This window comes from Hypoxylon fragiforme (genome assembly GCF_022984875.1).
Source record: "Hypoxylon fragiforme strain CBS 206.31 chromosome Unknown GGS25scaffold_1, whole genome shotgun sequence".
In the NCBI taxonomy this organism is placed as follows: Eukaryota; Fungi; Ascomycota; class Sordariomycetes; order Xylariales; family Hypoxylaceae; genus Hypoxylon; species Hypoxylon fragiforme.
The window spans coordinates 1859639-1877479 of NW_026054756.1; the positions used below are offsets into that span (position 1 = coordinate 1859639).

Below are 17841 nucleotides of genomic sequence, written 5' to 3' on the forward strand. Positions count from 1 at the left end.
ATGATACATATTGAGGGTGTGTCATCCCTGTTGCCCAGTGTTGTGTTTTGTCCAACTATGGTTGCAGTGGCCTAACCGGCCAGCGGATATGGCTCTCGGGCAGCCTATGGGAATTCGCCCATAGCCCGGCTTTCGCTGTTTGCTGAAGGTTAGATTCTTAACCTCATACCACCTTAGCAAAGCACCTTGCTGTTCGAAAAGAGTCAAAAGACATACCTACCTACCTACCTAACTTACATATGTAGTGCCTCGATACGACATATTGATAGTAGTAGGCAGTACTAACTATGTAACATTGTGGTAACAAAGTAGGTGGACTACGATACGTAGTAAGTAGCTAGAGATAGTTGTGACGTTGATACCGATGACATAAAGATACATATGTAAGCAATAGTTAAAGCTACTAGCTGCCAAATCACCTGGCAGACAGCTGTGATAGCCCCCAATAAATTGAGCCACAGGAAGGGCTATCGCTAATTAGTCAATTAACTAGTACTAATAGTACATGTAGGTCCTATGAAATAATACTACTACAGGTGGCGATAAAAAAGCGGAGAAGGTAGTAGATCTACTCGACAGCCGACAAGGTTCTGACAGGGGTGTTGCATGTGTAGGTATGGAAGAATATTCTGCGAAGCATTCATATATCCAGATTCCAGATGTCATACATATTGGTACTGTAGTAACTGTACATGACTACATGTACATCGTTGTGTACCTAGTGACATGTTGAATACCTACATACATATGTACATATATGTATTAGTAGCACTCGGCGATATCAACATTGAAACTTCAACTTAAATGCTACATGCTACATATCTACTTCTTTCATTTTACTTCTGCTTCAACTTCAAGTAGCCCGGATCAGATATACCTACTCACAAAATGTCATCCACCAACTTCTCGTTGGCTAGCAAGGTTATGGTAAGGGACGGTCTACACACACAAACACACACCCAACTTGTAGTTCACAAGCCTCGTCTCACCCAGCTGACGTTATCTACGATGCAAATATCAGCTATCGAATGGCAAACTCATACCCCAGATTCACCTAGGCCTATACATGGTTAGCGGTAGTGAGGCTACAGCAAGCATACGCTGTGCCCTCGCTGCGGGCTACCGAGGCTTTGACAGCGCGCAGTGGTACTACAACGAGAAGGAGGCCGGCAGGGCCATACGGGTTTTCCTCGATAATCCCGAGGCGAATACTCAGCGCCTCACTCGCAATGACATCTTCTTCACCACCAAGTTGAAGGATAATAGCACCTCGTTCGAGGCCGTGCAGCGATCTATTCGGAAATCCCTTGTTACCTGTGGCCTCGGGTACATCGATCTACTTCTGCTGCATAGCCCGTATGGTGGTCGCGAGGCACGGTTGGCGAGCTGGAAAGCTATCGAGGATGCGATTGACAAAGGAATAGTTAAGTCGGGAGGGGTTAGCAATTTTGGTGTCCGCCACGTCAGTTTCGCCGCTCGTTTAGACCTATCTATCTAATGGAAAAGGGGCTAACCATTGGAGCGCATTTAGATTGAGGAGCTGATGGAATCGAAACCGAGGATCGCGCCGGTTGTCAATCAGATTGAGGTTCATCCGTTCAATACGCAGACAGATATCAGAGCCGTGTGCGCCAAGTACGGAATCGCCATCGAGGCTTATGCTCCATTAGCACGCCGCATGCGCATTAAGCATCCAACTATCTTAGAGCTGTCCAAAAAGTACTCCTGCTCGCCCACGCAGCTTATGATTCGGTTAGTTCGTCTCTAAATGGTAAAATTAGAGGTCATATTAACGGTTGTCTTAGGTGGTCCCTACAACATGGGCTCATACCACTGCCAAAGAGTACGAAGTATAATCATATAATTGAAAATGCAAATATAGGGGGGTTTGAGATTTCTGACTCGGATATGGAGATAATGAACGGGCTTGATGAGAAGCTGGTAACGGACTGGTAAGTCTTATATTCATCATTTTAAGTAGTATTTACTAACATCAAACCATAGGGATCCCACAGACGCGCCGTGAATTTTGAAATTATATCAACCAAATTCAAGTTCTGAACAAAGGGGACGTCACATGGAACTATCTCTTGTAACATACTCCCGTGTAATAGAAACCAGGCGAATAGAAAACGCTACGTCAGCTTAGACCTAGATGTGTGCATCAATATGGCAATGATTAATGACCAAAAAGGGGCTCAATAAAGGAAATGTCAAGTTTTTTATATGAGGTCAGTTTTACACATATTTCCAACCCCTAAACTGCTTTGAGGGTTCTCAACTGGATGTTTCTGAACCGAAACATGATAACTCCAGCTCTGGCAGGATTCTCCTAGAATTACATGGATCTGGTTTTGTATAGACCCTTTTGTGATCTCTACTAGGTACGAAGTACTTAGATAAATTGATCATATCCCCATTCTTTATAATGAAAGCCTGGCGGCAAAGAGAGGGTTTTGGAATCAAGAACAGATAGGCAGGTTCCGCAACAGGCCAGTATAACACCACCTCTTGGGGTTTTTCATATTTACGCCCAGTGGCAACGGCGAGACTCACCTAACCCTCCCACGTGGAATCATACGTGATCAGCACCCCCTATGAAGAAACTATACATAGCACACAACCACCAGCTCCTCACCACGATGTCCACCCCATCCCCATCCCCAAACCAAAAACCAGCCCTCAAATTCCCACGAAGCATCATGCTGAACCGGGCCAACGAGGTCGTATACAAGACGGGCAAGCGCAGCAACGAATACGCCGGCAAGCGAACGAAAGGCCTCACGCGCAACACCCACGACGTCCTCGGCGGCCGCATAGGCACCCTGAACGACGGCCTGGTCAAGATGAACTACTGCACGCTCATATTTTACCGGACGAGGCTCTGGAAGCGGTTCAAGAAGGAGTTCTTGGGCGTGGAGATCGACGATTAAATGGAAAGAGAGAGAGAGAGAGAGAGAGAGAGAGAGAGGTATATATTTTGCTTGACACCTCCGAACAAAACCACCCTTTTAATGATCTAACCAAGTCTAAGCTTATTTATGTATCACTGACCGTTGACTACCTACAGTACATGTATCTAGGCATTACCCCGTGTTGTAAATGAAAACGCTTCGTACGGATCAATGTGGATGATCGTAGGCAAATGAATTTCACATTATTTTTAGTTTATGCCGTAACCCAATGTGTCAAATCATATCGTAGACCTCTTGTAATCTTTTCCCTCTTCTTCGTCTTTTTCTTCTGCTTTTGTACAGTTTCATAGGCGCACGCAACAAACAGGAGATGCAAACACCATCTCTCATAAACACTAGACGGCCTGGCTGTACCCGCCCATTCGCCTGCGCCCGTATTTATACCATTTGCGCGCCTCGTCGACCCAGAACACCGAGCTTGCCAATGCGAATAACCTGATAAGATCAAAGAGCCCTATAGCCTCCGTCTGGAACACTTCCTGGAGCCACGGGAAGTAGATGACGAGCAGCTGGCCAGCCATGCTCAGAGATACTGCCCAGTTGAAAAGTTTGTTGGAAAACAGGCCCACTTCACCCCTGAAGATGGATTTTGTCTCCGAGCGACAAGTCAACGCGTTGAACATGTCAAACAGGACGAAGCATGTGAACGTCATTGTCGTATCGCGGCGCGAAACTTCGCCGTCGAGCATTTCGTGTGTATATACGAGCATTGTCCCTACCATGATGATGGCAGACGAAGTAAGAACACGCTCAAGCAAGTTTCTCGTGAGAACTGGTTCGCTTCGAGAGCGTGGCGGGCGGGACATCACGTCAGGGTCGACTTGTTCGACACCTAAAGATTGGGCTGGCGGGCCATCCATGATGATATCTTTGTATTCATGGTTAGTTATTACTTGATAACGAAGTAAGGTGGAAGGAAAATAAATGGCCACTTACTGATCCAGAGAATCTGCATGGCGTTCAGGGGTGTCCTGAACCCCATGCAGGTGCAGATGAGTACCAGAGCTAGACTAGCTACACTAGTGCTCAGCTGGAAGGTGATGAAATTCTGGATGTTGTTGAATATGCCCTTGCCTTCCTCAATGGCGCGAAGAATCGTGGAAAAGTCGTCGTCCGTCAAAATCATATCTGAAGCTTCTTTGGCGACATCCGTTCCATGTAAACCCATAGATATGCCAATATCAGCTTTCTTCAATGCCGGCGCATCGTTGACTCCATCCCCAGTCATGGCAACGATGTCACCACGAGACTGGAGCGCTCGAATGATCTTCATCTTGTGATCAGGGTTGGTACGTGCAAATATCGTCGTATTTTGCATTGCTGCTGCTAGACCGTCATCGGTCATTGCATCAAGCTCATCGCCAGTGAGTACGGGCTTTACAGCAACCTGGTTTGACGAATGTTCACGGGGTGTCGCAATCTGCATACCGAGTTCCCTTCCAATGGCTAGCGCTGTCGTAGCTGAGTCGCCAGTGATCATAATGACCTTGACACCGCCTCGCATCAACTTCCGAATCGAGTGTGAGACTCCAGGTCGTGGAGGGTCACTCATTCCTACTAAGCCTGCAAAAGTTAGGCCTTTATATAACTCTTCGTGGTGGGAATCTGCGCCATGGGGGGTAGGACTTCGATTGGAGTTGTGTCCAGATTTACTCCATCCTGGCTTGGTGACTGGTCCGCTGGCAAAGGCTAGTACTCTAAGACCTCTTTCAGCCATCCTTTCAGCCGCTTGTAAGGCCTCTTGACGTCGAACCGAGTCTATAACAACTTCACGGCCATCTGCCATGAGATATGTGTCACATGCGTCGAGGACCTTGTCTATAGCGCCCTTCATGTAAGCGTATTCCTTCTCACTGTTGCCAGGTTGGGCACCTATCACCACCCCCATCCATTTTCTCTCAGAGCTAAAAGGAATCTCAACTGTACGAGGACCAATCGAGTCCCTTACGTCATGCTCCTTAAATCGATCGAGAAGATCCAGCATCGCGACATCGGTTGGTTGTCCGACCCATCGTGTGTACGGCGCGAACTCTCTGCCTTGAGAGTCAGGCAGCACAGTTTGGGCAGAGTGAGTAAGGCGCGCATTGTTTGCGATATTACCTATTCGCAATATCCTCAGTGCCGCAACATCGGGTGACTTTTCTGTCGCTTCGTCGTCAGAGTCAACGTTGATCGGTTCTTTGGAACCAAAGTACCACATCTTGGCGGTTGTCATATGATTCATGGTCAGTGTTCCGGTCTTGTCAGAGCAGACGACATTAACGGAGCCTAACGTTTCGACACTTGGCATCTTTCGAACAATAGAATTATGCTTTGCCATGCGATGAACACCGAGGGCCAAGGTGACTGTCACTATGATGGGTAGACCTTCTGGAATTGCCGCAACAGCAAGCGAGATAGATATGGTAAAAATTTCGAGGATCTTCTTGCCTTGCAGTAGACCGACCAACGATATGAGACCGATTATGCCGAACGATATTTGACTAAGCTGTTGTCCCAGGAGATCCATATTTTGTTGAAGGGGTGAGCGAGGACTTTCAGTCCCTGACACGCTCGTGGCGATAGTTCCGAAATGGGTGTTGCCGCCGGTAGCGAAGACTATGCCTTGCCCGTGACCTGACTTAACTAGAGTTCCCATATACGCAATGTTGTTGACTCCATGATCATGCGCGTCTTCCTTGGATTCTCTATAGTGCGAAGGAGGGGATAAAACGGAAGGGCTCGGGTGGCGCATTCCACCTTGATCAAACGTGGAGGACGCTTGGGCACGGAATCGCGCGTCGGCTGTCATCCTCAGAGGCTCATTTTCCCCAGTCAGATTTGACGCATCAATCGTAAGATCGGTAGCCTTCGTAATTCGGATATCGGCCGGGATACGATCGCCTGTGGTGAAAAAGACCAAATCCCCAGGGACTAGTTGAGCGGCCATGACTTTTGAAGATGTAGCGTCCAACAACTCCTCATCGGGCGCTTCTGACCCTGATTTTTCTTCCATATCACTCGCAGCTGGTGGCCATGCCTGATTTCTACTACCGGGGGAAGATCGCGTAGACTGGGCTCTGACTAAATGAGCATGGTTGGGAACCAGGTGATTGAGAGCCTCGATTGACTTTTCAGATCGATATTCCTGCACGAAACCGACAGTAACAACAATGGTCACGGCGATGGTAATGCTAATGGCATCATCCATGTTCCCTACGAAGATGGAGAGGAAAGCGGAGACAAGAAGTAGAATGATGAGCGGTTCTCGAAATTGCATTAAGAATCGTAGCCATAACGGATCGGGTGGATCGTGAGGTATCTCGTTTGGACCAAAATCTCCTAGTCGCGACAAAGCTTCGGTAGGAGTAAGACCGTGGGTTAAGGACGTATGAAGACGAGCTGCTGTGTCAGTGGCTGTTAGGAAAGAATATCCTTCCGCGATAGACTACATTAAAGGATGATCTTAGTTGTCTATATTCCAGATACAGCCAAAATATAGCTAGAATACAGTTGGGTGGGAGATGAGAATGCATCTTACCCGTGATTGTGCAGAAGTGGTCCGGGTATGGCCAGGCCTCCTAGCATTGGAGCGCGACCTTTCGATAAATTCATCTCCATCGTGGCCACGATCATAATCATAATCTTGGCCTATTCCATTGATACTGGGAACCGAGAATGGAAGCAGTGACTCGCCGTTGGATTCGCGATCGCGCCATGGCCATGGCATTTTGGGATGGGGTCGACGTGCGAACCGCAAGAACGCAGTACCGCATGGAGGATTATGAGGCCAACACAAATAAGATGTGTTGAGGAAGAGAAGAAGAAAGAGAAAGAGAAAGAGAGAGAGAGAGTGAGAGTGAGAGATAGACAGAAACCAAAAGATGTCGGGGGTATTTGATGAAGTTTATGAAGCAATAGAAGTATTGTATTAGATACTATGTAGTAATAGAAAAATACATTTTACATACATAGTTAGCAGTTGAAGTATGAACTAGAAGGGAATATGTAGAGAGTGACGTGTTTGGCAGGTTGGTTAATTGGAACTGGTGGTAGGTACTTTTGGTGCTTTTAATGGTTCAACGTTGCCAAGCCCTTAAGTAGCTGGAGGTATGTAATTTTTACCTTTTACCTTTAAACTTTTCCCTTTTCCCTTTTCCAATTTTGGGCGTTCCGAGTTTTTTGACCAATGCGATAGGATCCCGGCGGCTATAATTACTATGTAGAGTCATTTGTAGACACCGATCTGGAAAGCTAAGGTAGCTTGCCGATTTCATACCTCCAGCCTGAGGCTCCAGGGCTACATAGCACACCTAACGTAGCAATTTAGCGGTATGCTAGCACGACAAAGCAAGGTCCTGCCCCTGTTGCAACGCTGGGCTGCCCACAGGAGGTTGTGGCTGCAGCGTCTTTCAGCCTCTAGAGTCTAGACACTGTTAATGCATAGGTACATAGTAGGGGGTAGTTACTAAGTAGGGTTTAACTTGAACAGACATCGAGTTTATGGTATTGTTGCTCTTGCATTGGAAGTCTTATGGGGAAGTCTTATGGGGATTTATTGATGATCTTCAAAAGCTTCAATGTTGACATAAGCATACATAAAGAGTTCTTAATAACTTCTTATGTAACCGCTTCATCTAACTAGTTAATATGTATAACATTGAAGATTACGAACAAAAATGAACTTACTTGATCTCTATTATGGATTTCAACAAGTGCTTGTTATAAGTGATATCTCTAGTCATGGAGATGATCAGACCGCGTCTTGCCAAATGCCATTGAATGTATACATAGTAATGGCAGCGCACGCGTCTTGGAATCTCCAGCATACTGTAGGTAGAAGAAACCTGGTACCTGGTTTCAATCAACGGCCCGCGATGTCTTATACAAGCTACTATGATGACATATATGTAACTCGTTAAGCTCCGCTAGCATCATACTGTACAGAGGAATATGTAGTGGCCATCCACTTATACTGTTATACATATTCGTACATCCATAATTACTATGTGAATGGCTTGTACGGTTGAAAGCGGCATGGATCGTGTATTGGCTCGAGACTGAGACTCGCGGTTGAAATTACAAGATATGTCACTACGGCATAGTACCTAGTATGTGCAACATATTTCTAAGCTGCTATATAAGTACCTACCTATATAGTACTAGATAGTTACATATCGGGTTAGTGTACAACGATGCTATAAGAGAGTTCTCAAAAACAATTGTAACTCAAGTAGGCAATAAAGTCTACCAGCCACATGATTTAGACCCGGAATAAGTTTAGTCTGTTCAAAGTTTCTGTTTGTAATTCTCCTCAAATTTTCTGGGTACCTAATTACAAGCCACAGATTGAGTCATAAACAAACCAATAAGAAGGTTCGAATGGTATGAATTGCCCCACTACAAACCCCTGGTAGACCTCCAGCCACTTGAATTTTCTCAGCAAGGAACCGGATGATTTTTTTTTAGTTGCCCTCTTCCAGCAATCATTTGCTTGCGGTCAGGCGAATGGTCCAATCTCGCAGCACTTTTCCCTACGCATTCCCCCCCCAAAGTCCCCAAAGTCCCTCTCCGCCTCATAATCTTCAATCTTTTATTATTTCAATCCGTTTGCCTTTCCTCCCGACCGTGCGAACACACACACCCACCCGACATTCTTCTCATTTTATACTTGCTTTCGCTCTTGGCTTCTCATTGCTATTAAAGCGCATCAATTCTACATTGCGCTTTTTTTGCGCTGATTGAAACGCGAATAGTAAAATTGACCGAAAGTCTAGTACCCTAAGTGCTAGGTAGCAAGCCTAGACTGCCTAGTACTCAGTTCAAAAAGTCGGTACGAGCGCTGGTTGCTGGTTGCTGGCTGCTGGCTGCTGTTCCTACGCGATCTACGCCCAAAACAACGCGCTCCCATTTTCCCTTGTTTACAACTTTCCGACTTCTTCCACTTCCGATATCTCTTTTATACCCACAAAGGGACCTTGCTTAACGCGTTGCCACTCTTATCAACTCCGAAACATCATTGCTTTAATGTCATAATAATTGAGCGCTTATCTGCGAAATCTATATTGCTCCATTTATCATCTTGACATACTACCCTAACACCTGACACTTTACACTACTGCTGTTTCATACCTTCCTCTCATCGCTGTCGCGATGTTCTACTCTGAGACTTTGCTGCAGAAGACGGGGCCTCTGGCTCGTGTCTGGCTGTCGGCAAATTTAGAGCGCAAGCTCTCTAAAACACACATCCTCCAGTCAAACCTGCCTGACAGTGTCGATGCCATAATCACTCCTAACCAAGCGCCGATGGCGCTCCGCCTTAGTGGTCAGCTCTTGCTTGGTGTCGTCAGGATATACAGCAGGAAAGCTCGCTATCTTTTGGATGATTGCAATGAAGCCTTGTTGAAGATTAAAATGGTTCGTTTACTCCCTGTCGCTTCTTATATGACACACCACGTTGCTAATTACTATGCTAGGCTTTTCGTTCCACGGGAAACAATGACATCCCCGAGAATTTAAACATGCCCAATCGGGAGGCATTGATGCTTCCTGATCGTATTACGCCCGCTGATAATCTAAATATCTTACCACCGCCCGACGCCAACTGGCTGCTCGGTCAAATGGAGGATATAAATGCTACTCCTAATAGCTCCGGTACTCGGGGCCGCGGTCGACCAAGCAATCGCGATATCAACTTGCAGGAAGACTTCAACAACAGTCAGTTCTTGCACGACGACAACATGGACGAGGACGAAGTAGCACTTGATCCTATGGATGACGTAGAATTAATCTTGGATTTTGGGATGGATATCGACGAACGACCGCGAAAGGACATGAGCATTGAAATGGGACGAGATGCGCCAGCGGCTCGAGCAGTCGAGGATGATATTTTCAGTGAACTTGACATTGCACCTCCAGCAAAAGGCGCCGAGCCTGAGCCGTCGTTAGCCCTCGACTTTGGGGACGACAACGTGAGAATTGCGGACGGAGATGGTGATATCCCCATGGATGATGATTTCCAATTCAACATTGGTGATCAGTCAGCAGTGCCTGAGATGGGTGGTGCCCCTGGTCTCGATCGGGCGCGCATCTCGGAATCCCCACTCTCGGATATCGATGAAACGATAGCACGGGACGTGGAGGAGTGGACACGCCTCAACAATACTAGTATTTATGAACCAGGCCAAGAGCCCGAAGAGCCTGAACCGCTTCCCCAGAAGAAGTCTAAAAGGCGTAGAGTCTTCGGTCTAGACGAGTCTACTCAACTTACCAGCGCACACATGAAAGAACAACAACAAAACCACAAGAATATCCTTAAGGCGCCCAGCTTCGTTTCGCGAGATCCCTATTTTCTAGCTCTTGTTGAGTTAAGAAACAGCGGCAGTTTCGTCTCTAGCATTATGGGGGATGGACGAAGCAAAGCTTGGGCACCTGAACTAAGGGGCCTGTTATCACTTGAAGCGATTAGACCAGTCAATGATCTTAAGCGTAAAAGGGATAGTGGAGTTGCTGATGTTGGGGAAGAAGAGGAACAAGGAGCATCTAAATCGCCTCGCTTAGATCTCGGCGAGGAAGATGATGGATTAGTTATGCCTGATGCAGGGTTGGGCGAGCGAAGCGTTGCTCCTGATGGTACTATTATTGAGATCGCCGCCGATGACCCGATTATGCACCTCGACGATGATGATCAACCCCGCGAAGGCAGCCCAATGCCTGCGTTTGATGAAACTACAGCTCCTATAGTACACCCTGCGGAAAGTGGCCCAGTCTCGTTAGGCACAAAGCACGCGGTCCACGTCCTCCGGGATCTGTTCGGATCTGAAGCGGCTACCAATGAAGAGAAGCGGAAGAAATCGGTGGTATTCCAGGACCTCCTCCCTGAAGCGAGAACATCAAAAGCAGACGCCACGAAAATGTTCTTTGAATGTTTGGTGCTCGCAACCAAGGATGCCATTAAAGTTGAGCAAAAAGAGGGTGCCCTTGGTGCTCCCATCAGAGTCAGGGGAAAACGTGGATTATGGGGAGCATGGGCCGAGACCGAAGCCGGTGGAGAGATCGCCAACCAGGAAAACCAATCATCGCAACCCGGGCAACCCGAGCCTGCAATTGCAACACCTTCTCGAGCTGTGGCTGCTGCAGCTTAATTTTCTCATCGCTCGGCGGCTAGGTTGGGTGCGATGGTAAGACGAAGTAATGGCTTCATGTATAAACTTCTCTGCACTTGCTGGGATATTCCCGTCGGGTTCTTCATTATATGGTCTACAGGGTGTCATGGCGTACGGGGGGTTCAAGGAGGTAGGAAGATACCAACAACTTGCGGGGTATACTGGCCGTTAAAATCACGATTTGGTTTCAAGAAGGGTTCGTTGCATTTCTGTTTGTGTATCGAGCTCCTTGGATGATTATTTTCAAAGGAAGCCTGATACATCATCAGTCAATGTTGTGAAGTAATGCATTATTTGAGATTATCCTCTATCCTCTAAGAGAATAAGAGAATCCATGCTAGTATATATTCTTCATGTTGTCTTTCCATCTGATTCCGATTGCTACATAGTACTAGGGGTGGTGAATGATCTGTCAATGATGATCTATGTAGCATACCTAGGTACTGTAGGTAGACAGCTACATACCTATACATAGCACGGCGTAGTATAAATGTATAAGAATGCTAACCTTAGAAATATTCCCAGGTTAAAACAGTCACATAGGTGTTTGCACATGTACAGGCAGACCTATCATTACTATTGTATACTAGTAGTGCACACATCATCAAGAGCACTGTGATAGTACCTACTATGTACGTACATGTAGTTGAGCTCCCGAGTTATATATAGTTAGTACTATCAATATGTAGCCTCTAGGTAGCGTCGTAGCGACATACTCTAAGTATTTAATGTTGACCTATCTTATCTCTAGCGTCGCAAGAGGCTACATAACCAATAACGGTAAATACTGTTACGGTGACGAATACGTTATCCTATAAGGTAGGAAGTACTTAGTTATGTTTTAGTTACTGGAAGGATTGTTATATGGTACGTAATACGTAATACGTAATATGTACAGAAACCTTGAATCGAAGTAGTTTACCGTAAAGTACGGTAGGTATGCTTATCATATTAAGGTTAGCACCGGCCAGAGGTCGTCGACCCACGTGTCAGCCTCAAGTTAAACTTCCCAACTACACACTTCCCTCTCAGGTCTTTATATGGCCATAGAAACAATGTGCTGGCGATCAAAGAGATTCACCTCCTTGAATTTAAATTATCACAAAAGCAAACTAAATAGTGCAGATTCATTGCCATTTAAACGAGATTCGAATTTAAGTCGGCTGCGATTACTTCACTTCCACGGACTCGATTCGCCCGGATGATCGAATCATGTAAACCACTTTCATAACGACCACGACAATAGTATATTTACCCAACCATCTCCCAGCACTAGATTCTCTAATCCTACAAATCGAAGTTGTAATCCTTCTTTTGCGGCGCCTGTCCTCCATATAATAGAGTCGGTCCCCGTCGGGAGTGCATGAATGTTTATATAACAAGATCACAACGACCACAATAACTAATTCGATAAGGCCTTGGAAAGTCAAGTCGAAACTTGGACTAAAAAGAGGGGCATTTCCCAGTGCCGATTTAAGGTTCCTCTTTTTTTTTGCGTTGTTGACCTAGCTTTCGACATCTTGGGATCCTTAGGACGCTTTCTTTTTCTTTTTCCCGCCTGCTCATAATATAAGCTGGTGTTTTCTTAGAACACAAACTACACCCGCGTCCTAAAGAGTCGGCAGGCGACTCTGAAGTTCTATTAATTCAACTACTTGGTTACAATGCCTGTCAAGTCGTTAGTTGAGATGTGCACCTCGGTGGTCCTTAAGAATTTGCCACGTAAGTTGCTCATATACTCTAGCACTGCTCTTCGATATACATCTCAGCCCGGACGCACTCTCCCTCCCTCTTGACTTTGTAAAAAATGCTAACTTGAAGCTATTCGGTCAGTGGTAAGAGATGTCGGATATACTCCTTATCATCTTCTCCGCCCAATTTTACTCAAGCTTGACAATGTGAATCAGTTGCGAGAGATAGAGGAGAACTCGCCCCATATTCGTGAGGATGATGCTGAATGTTGGGAGCGCCTGATCACTCGTACATTCCCTCGTAGATGTGCAGAGCTTCATCTCAAGCCTGAGCACCCTACTGAGTGGTCCCTGATTTATGACGAGTACGATACGATGGAGAAGAACGAGAGACAAGCTGCACTAGAGAAGCTGAGCAAGGGCTACAAATCCCTCAACAAGGCGAAGGATGCCAAAGTGACGAAGCTCATTGATTATGACGCCAAGGTTCTCGGCCCTGCTCCAGGTGGCCGCAACAGATCCAAGCGATTCCAGCCGAAGCCAACCCCCGCTAGGAGCGTGATGCGAAAGGTTCGACGACAATTGACGGACTTTAATCGCCAAAACCGACTTATTACACCCACTGGCCGACTCCCGGTCCCCGCAGGACAGATTAAACGTGCCCCGCCAGCGATGGCCGAGGATTATCGAGTCAAGTCCCTTCCTGCTGTAGGGGTAGCTCGCCGTCCCCTGCCTGCTACTGAGTCTAGTGAGCATGAGGATAATGAGCTCGAGGCTAGGCTCCTCAAGTTGAAGACCAAAGTCGCTCACAATGGAACCTCCATGGATTCAGACGATGAGCTGTTTGATGAGGATGATGCGGCTGATAGTTCCAACTTTGACCGAGGGCAAAGTGCATTCAATTCGCGAAAGCATGCTTCGTCAACCCCCGCTAAGACTCCAGCTAGCTCTGCTAGCCTCACTGGTTTAGCCAAGATGAAGATGGGCCGCTCTTGGAAGAATAAGCCTGTAACCCTTTCTCCTGTTCATACGGACATGCCTAAGGCGACTTCCTCTAAGGCACCCACTTCATCCCCATCGACAAAAATGGGAAAATTGAGCGTCTCTGCCCCAGGTTCACGCCCTTCGACTGCCATTAAGCAGGATTTTTCATCGCATGTTAGTCCTTCTGCTGGTTTGGGCAATTCAGCTAATGCCGATTCGGTTGAGTCTAGCAAGCCAAGACCTATAACAGGACAGAAGCGCAAGCCACCGCCAAACATCTTTATGCCGCTCAAGAACAAGCCTCGTCGATTGTCCTAAATGTAGGGCATACGTGACTTTGCTTGGTGGTTGCAATAATACAGGATGAGCACCATCCAATGTGGGTTTCGGAGAAGAGGAAATCCACTCCTCGTCTACATTTTTTTTCTCCATGTCTTGTCACTCGTCATGCTTGAAATTTGGCTGTACGATTGAAAATATTCGAAGTTCATTCTCCTATTTCTATACCCCTTAATGTACTTTACGATGACGATGGAGAGTTTTGTGTTGCGAGTCATGGCATGGCCGTGGTATCGAACGAACGATGAGGGTCCAAAGATGATGTTCGATTGAAGGACGAGGGACAACTCGCTTGTACAATAATAACATGTCATTGTACCAGCTCGCCCCCGGAGTTTTCTTCCCAGCTCGGCAATGTATGAGAGAAGATTGGGACGGGTTCACATTGTCGTTATTTGTCAGCCGCCCCTTTTCCACTCATGTATATTCCTTGTCGGTGCTTACCGCTTTGCCTGTTTGTATCTTCAACGGTTCCGTTGGGTTTGCAAGAGGGTTGGTTGTTGCATAGACTTGTCATCTTGCATGTGTTGGTTGGGGTGAGGTGATTCAATAGCAAAGACAACATAGATACCTAGATAACCTGCAAAGGACACTCGCATGGGCATCTTGCAGTTTGGCGCTCGACGACATACTTACTTACGGCTAGGGACTTGGTGTGTTCATGACCACATGGGCAAGCATATGCGCATGATAATAAAAACAAAATGTACCTACTTTTGCAGCTACTATTGCCTTCGTAATATGATTGCTTTTTGAGACGCGACTACCTACAGTAGGTAGGTATGTACGTGCCTAGTAAATATCTAACCTACATAACTTTCTCTCCGAATAACCCTCATATGTCTATGCGTATCCGTGTGAACTCGGTCTCTAGTCGTACTACCTACCCGGAGTTCTACATCTACTAAAGGCAGGCGCTTGATAAATCAGCGTATAGGCTAGGTACCTACCTACAGAATAGAAATCTAGCAAGTCTCGTAAAGTCAAGAGGTGTGAATTCCGGGGTGCTTCTAAAAGCATCATACCGTTGTGGTCATGATGATTATTTCTTTTTTGTATTTGTCTCCAGGGCTATGGACCGGATCATCGGTGATGCAAAATCTAGGTAAGGTAAGGTGGAATCAGCTCTCTCTCTCTCTCTTTGTTTGGCAACGAGAGGTGGGCTCGAGTTCAACGCTATTTGATATGCGAGGCTTCCATGTGTGTTTTTTTCTTTGGGCCAAAAAATCGCATCATTCTACCACCTCCCTTGCGTGGATATCGTCATTGTCGTCATCATCATCATCAGATCTTTCGTTCCCCCCTTTAGCCTTTGTTGCCTTAGGCGGCGTAGCTAAATAACTATCTGCCATTGCTATTGGTGGGTAGTCTGTCTTCGATCGGTTTAAAGCTGCAACGGGGAGGAATAAAAAGCGCGCGCGACTTGAGTTTGGGGCTCGGGTGAGGATATGCTTAATGCGAACCGCCTCGCAAAGTCAGGACCAGATGTAGCGTGGCGTCAGGGACAATGCCTCCTTCAGCCATGGTCACCTGGTCATGTCTAGATAGATACGTCACACAGAGGTTAGCAAAAAAAAAGAATAGAAAGGTCTTGGATAATGAACGCGGGGGAGTGGAGGAATGGGGAATATACGAACAATTGCTTTCCACCGTAAATAAGTCGCTGCTGGTCAGGTGTGATACCCTCCTTCTCCTCGACCTTCTTCTTGACATCCTCGATCTAGAGAGATGTCAATGTTAGCGCTTTGTCTGGCTGGCCAAGAGTTTGTTGACTATCCAAGGGTAATATTCTAGGTTAACTAGTAGCGCACTGAAGCTAGCGGCCACTGCTCAAGGTAGAAGGCGGGTGTAAGGGTATTATATTGAGAGCTTAGCTTACCTTGGAGGTGGGCTCAACGTCGAGGGAGATCAACTTGCCCGTGAGGGTTCGCACCCTGTGACAAGTACAAGTATTAGCTTCATGATAGCTGGACTATTACTAGATATATCGCCAGATATTTCATTTGAGGGAGGGAAGTGCACGAGAGATAACGTACTTGATCATCATCTTGGCGGTAGTGTGAGGTGAAGATGTAGATATCAGGCAGATATCAGGCAAATATGCGATTTTATGTTGGGAGTGTTTAAGTGTTTGTGTTTGTTGTATGCGCCGGTGTTATAAGTGTAGGTGCTAGGTTAGGTACAGGTACAGTAACTACTGTATGTAAGAAAAGAGCGACATAACTAGTTACATAGATGACAAAAGGCAGAGGTCTATGGATAATACTATATGATAGATACTTGAATATTTATGCAGCTATAGAAGTTTATATGTACTGACTGAGTATTAGCGGGGATCCTATGGCAGCCTAGGTGGGACTCAGAAATGCCCCGCCTTGTATATTGAAAGCTTCAATGTTCCAGATGTTACTAGGTACACTACTAGGTATGTACCTAGTACCTATTATAGGTAGGTAGATACATAGCAGTATCACAATTCAGTGGTGATAACCACCGAAGCAATCATATAACTTGGAGGATACAAATATAGACACGCGTATTTTACCTTCAAGTTCCTAAGAATACAGTGGAGATTTTAGCCCCTTCATGTCGCATCCTACATACTGTAGGTAGATAGATACCTAGGTAGTCCTCATCACTTGTCTCGATCATCACTAAACACATTCAAGCCGAGACCTTCCGCATCAAGTAGCAGTCTGTTCTTGCCACCAGATTCCTGCATCTGAGCCGCGATCGCTCTTGCGTTCTCAATCTTCTTCAGCTCCACGTAAGCCTTGCTCTTCTTGATCGCATCTCCAATGAGTTCTGCTGATCGCGCCTCACCCTGCGCCTTGACCACCATGGCCTGCTTCTCCTGTCTAGCTTTGTCCACAACGAACGCCGCTCGCTGCGCCTCTTGCTGCGCTACTTGCTTCGCTTCAACTGCTGCTGTGAACTCGGGCGAGAAAGCCAGGTGCTATAAGCAAATATAAGTATGAGACTATGCCACTTCTACAGAGGTTTATCATGCCGGGATATTTGGAACGTACCGTGAGTGAGACATCATCCAGCAGGATGTTGAATCTAGCTGCTCGCTTTGATAAGTTCTCTCGAACCATTCTAGCCACGCTCTCTCGTTGTGTGATCAGTTGGCTGGCATTGAACTGCGCCACCACACTCTTAAGAACTTCATTGACAATAGAAGGGAGCACACGTTCATCGTAGTCCTGGCCCAACGTTCGGTAAATTTGGGGAAGAGAAGCGATCTCTGGTCGCGAGAGCACACGGCAGGTGATGTTGACCATCTGCAAATCCTTGGTTCCGGTAAGAGATGAGACGTTTCTCGGCTTCGCTCGTACATCGTAGGTGACTGGGGTCTCGAACCAAGGAATCATGATATGGGTTCCTGCCCGTGGCGGAATTAGTATGGCGACCTGGGAGTAGTTTTAGGGAGCTCCGGACAAGTCGGACTAACCTTCGTTGTATATCTCCTTGCTGACACCACTTATTCTTCGGTACTTTATGGCTCTGTGACCTCCATCGACGTTGAATAGAGAGTTCTGAAGCAGAAGCAGGCCACCACCAAGCAGGCCAATCCCCGCGGCTGCCACACCCATGCCGGCAGGCGGGCGACCACCAGGAAACCCAGGACGGTTCTGGCGCACCATTGACCGCATTCTATCCATATACTCGTCCATCGGTGTTCGCGACATCTTGACGGTGCCGAAT

At 46.6% G+C, this 17841-nt stretch overlaps 7 protein-coding genes across 7 annotated transcripts; 4 read left to right on the forward strand and 3 right to left on the reverse strand.

Moving 5' to 3' along the window:
• The first annotated feature begins 626 nt into the window (after positions 1–626).
• On the forward strand, positions 627–2642 carry GGS25DRAFT_469897 (aldo-keto reductase family 1 member E1). Its single transcript, XM_049259184.1, has 5 exons — positions 627–927; positions 1022–1462; positions 1532–1752; positions 1806–1952; positions 2005–2642. The coding sequence occupies exons 1-5, from the start codon at positions 889–891 to the stop codon at positions 2024–2026; spliced, it is 870 nt and encodes a 289-aa protein (XP_049121320.1). The 5' UTR covers positions 627–888; the 3' UTR covers positions 2027–2642.
• A 237-nt stretch (positions 2643–2879) lies between these two features.
• Positions 2880–6793, reverse strand: GGS25DRAFT_469899 (calcium-transporting ATPase type 2C member 1). Its single transcript, XM_049259185.1, has 3 exons — positions 6496–6793; positions 3912–6402; positions 2880–3843 (listed from the first exon to the last, which is right to left on the reverse strand). Exons 1-3 carry the CDS (start codon positions 6682–6684, stop codon positions 3311–3313), a joined length of 3213 nt encoding a protein of 1070 aa, XP_049121321.1. The 5' UTR covers positions 6685–6793; the 3' UTR covers positions 2880–3310.
• A 1664-nt stretch (positions 6794–8457) lies between these two features.
• On the forward strand, positions 8458–11656 carry GGS25DRAFT_469901 (Rec8 like protein-domain-containing protein). Its single transcript, XM_049259186.1, has 2 exons — positions 8458–9371; positions 9431–11656. The coding sequence occupies exons 1-2, from the start codon at positions 9108–9110 to the stop codon at positions 11096–11098; spliced, it is 1932 nt and encodes a 643-aa protein (XP_049121322.1). The 5' UTR covers positions 8458–9107; the 3' UTR covers positions 11099–11656.
• Positions 11657–12554: 898 nt separating this feature from the next.
• Positions 12555–14160, forward strand: GGS25DRAFT_28515 (RNA polymerase II transcription factor SIII subunit A-domain-containing protein). Its single transcript, XM_049257503.1, has 2 exons — positions 12555–12841; positions 12953–14160. The coding sequence occupies exons 1-2, from the start codon at positions 12784–12786 to the stop codon at positions 14110–14112; spliced, it is 1218 nt and encodes a 405-aa protein (XP_049121323.1). The 5' UTR covers positions 12555–12783; the 3' UTR covers positions 14113–14160.
• Positions 14161–14982: 822 nt separating this feature from the next.
• GGS25DRAFT_469904 (uncharacterized protein) lies at positions 14983–16035 on the forward strand. The gene is made up of 2 exons (XM_049259187.1): positions 14983–15673; positions 15771–16035. The coding sequence occupies exon 1, from the start codon at positions 15169–15171 to the stop codon at positions 15472–15474; it is 306 nt and encodes a 101-aa protein (XP_049121324.1). The 5' UTR covers positions 14983–15168; the 3' UTR covers positions 15475–15673; positions 15771–16035.
• GGS25DRAFT_469905 (uncharacterized protein) lies at positions 14983–16402 on the reverse strand. The gene is made up of 4 exons (XM_049259188.1): positions 16170–16402; positions 16013–16067; positions 15771–15853; positions 14983–15673 (listed from the first exon to the last, which is right to left on the reverse strand). The coding sequence occupies exons 1-4, from the start codon at positions 16178–16180 to the stop codon at positions 15586–15588; spliced, it is 237 nt and encodes a 78-aa protein (XP_049121325.1). The 5' UTR covers positions 16181–16402; the 3' UTR covers positions 14983–15585.
• A 366-nt stretch (positions 16403–16768) lies between these two features.
• GGS25DRAFT_516846 (band 7 family-domain-containing protein) lies at positions 16769–17825 on the reverse strand (the record flags this gene model as incomplete). The annotated part of the gene is made up of 3 exons (XM_049263281.1): positions 16769–17089; positions 17163–17518; positions 17588–17825. 3 exons carry the CDS (start codon positions 17823–17825, stop codon positions 16769–16771), a joined length of 915 nt encoding a protein of 304 aa, XP_049121326.1.
• Positions 17826–17841: the final 16 nt, after the last annotated feature.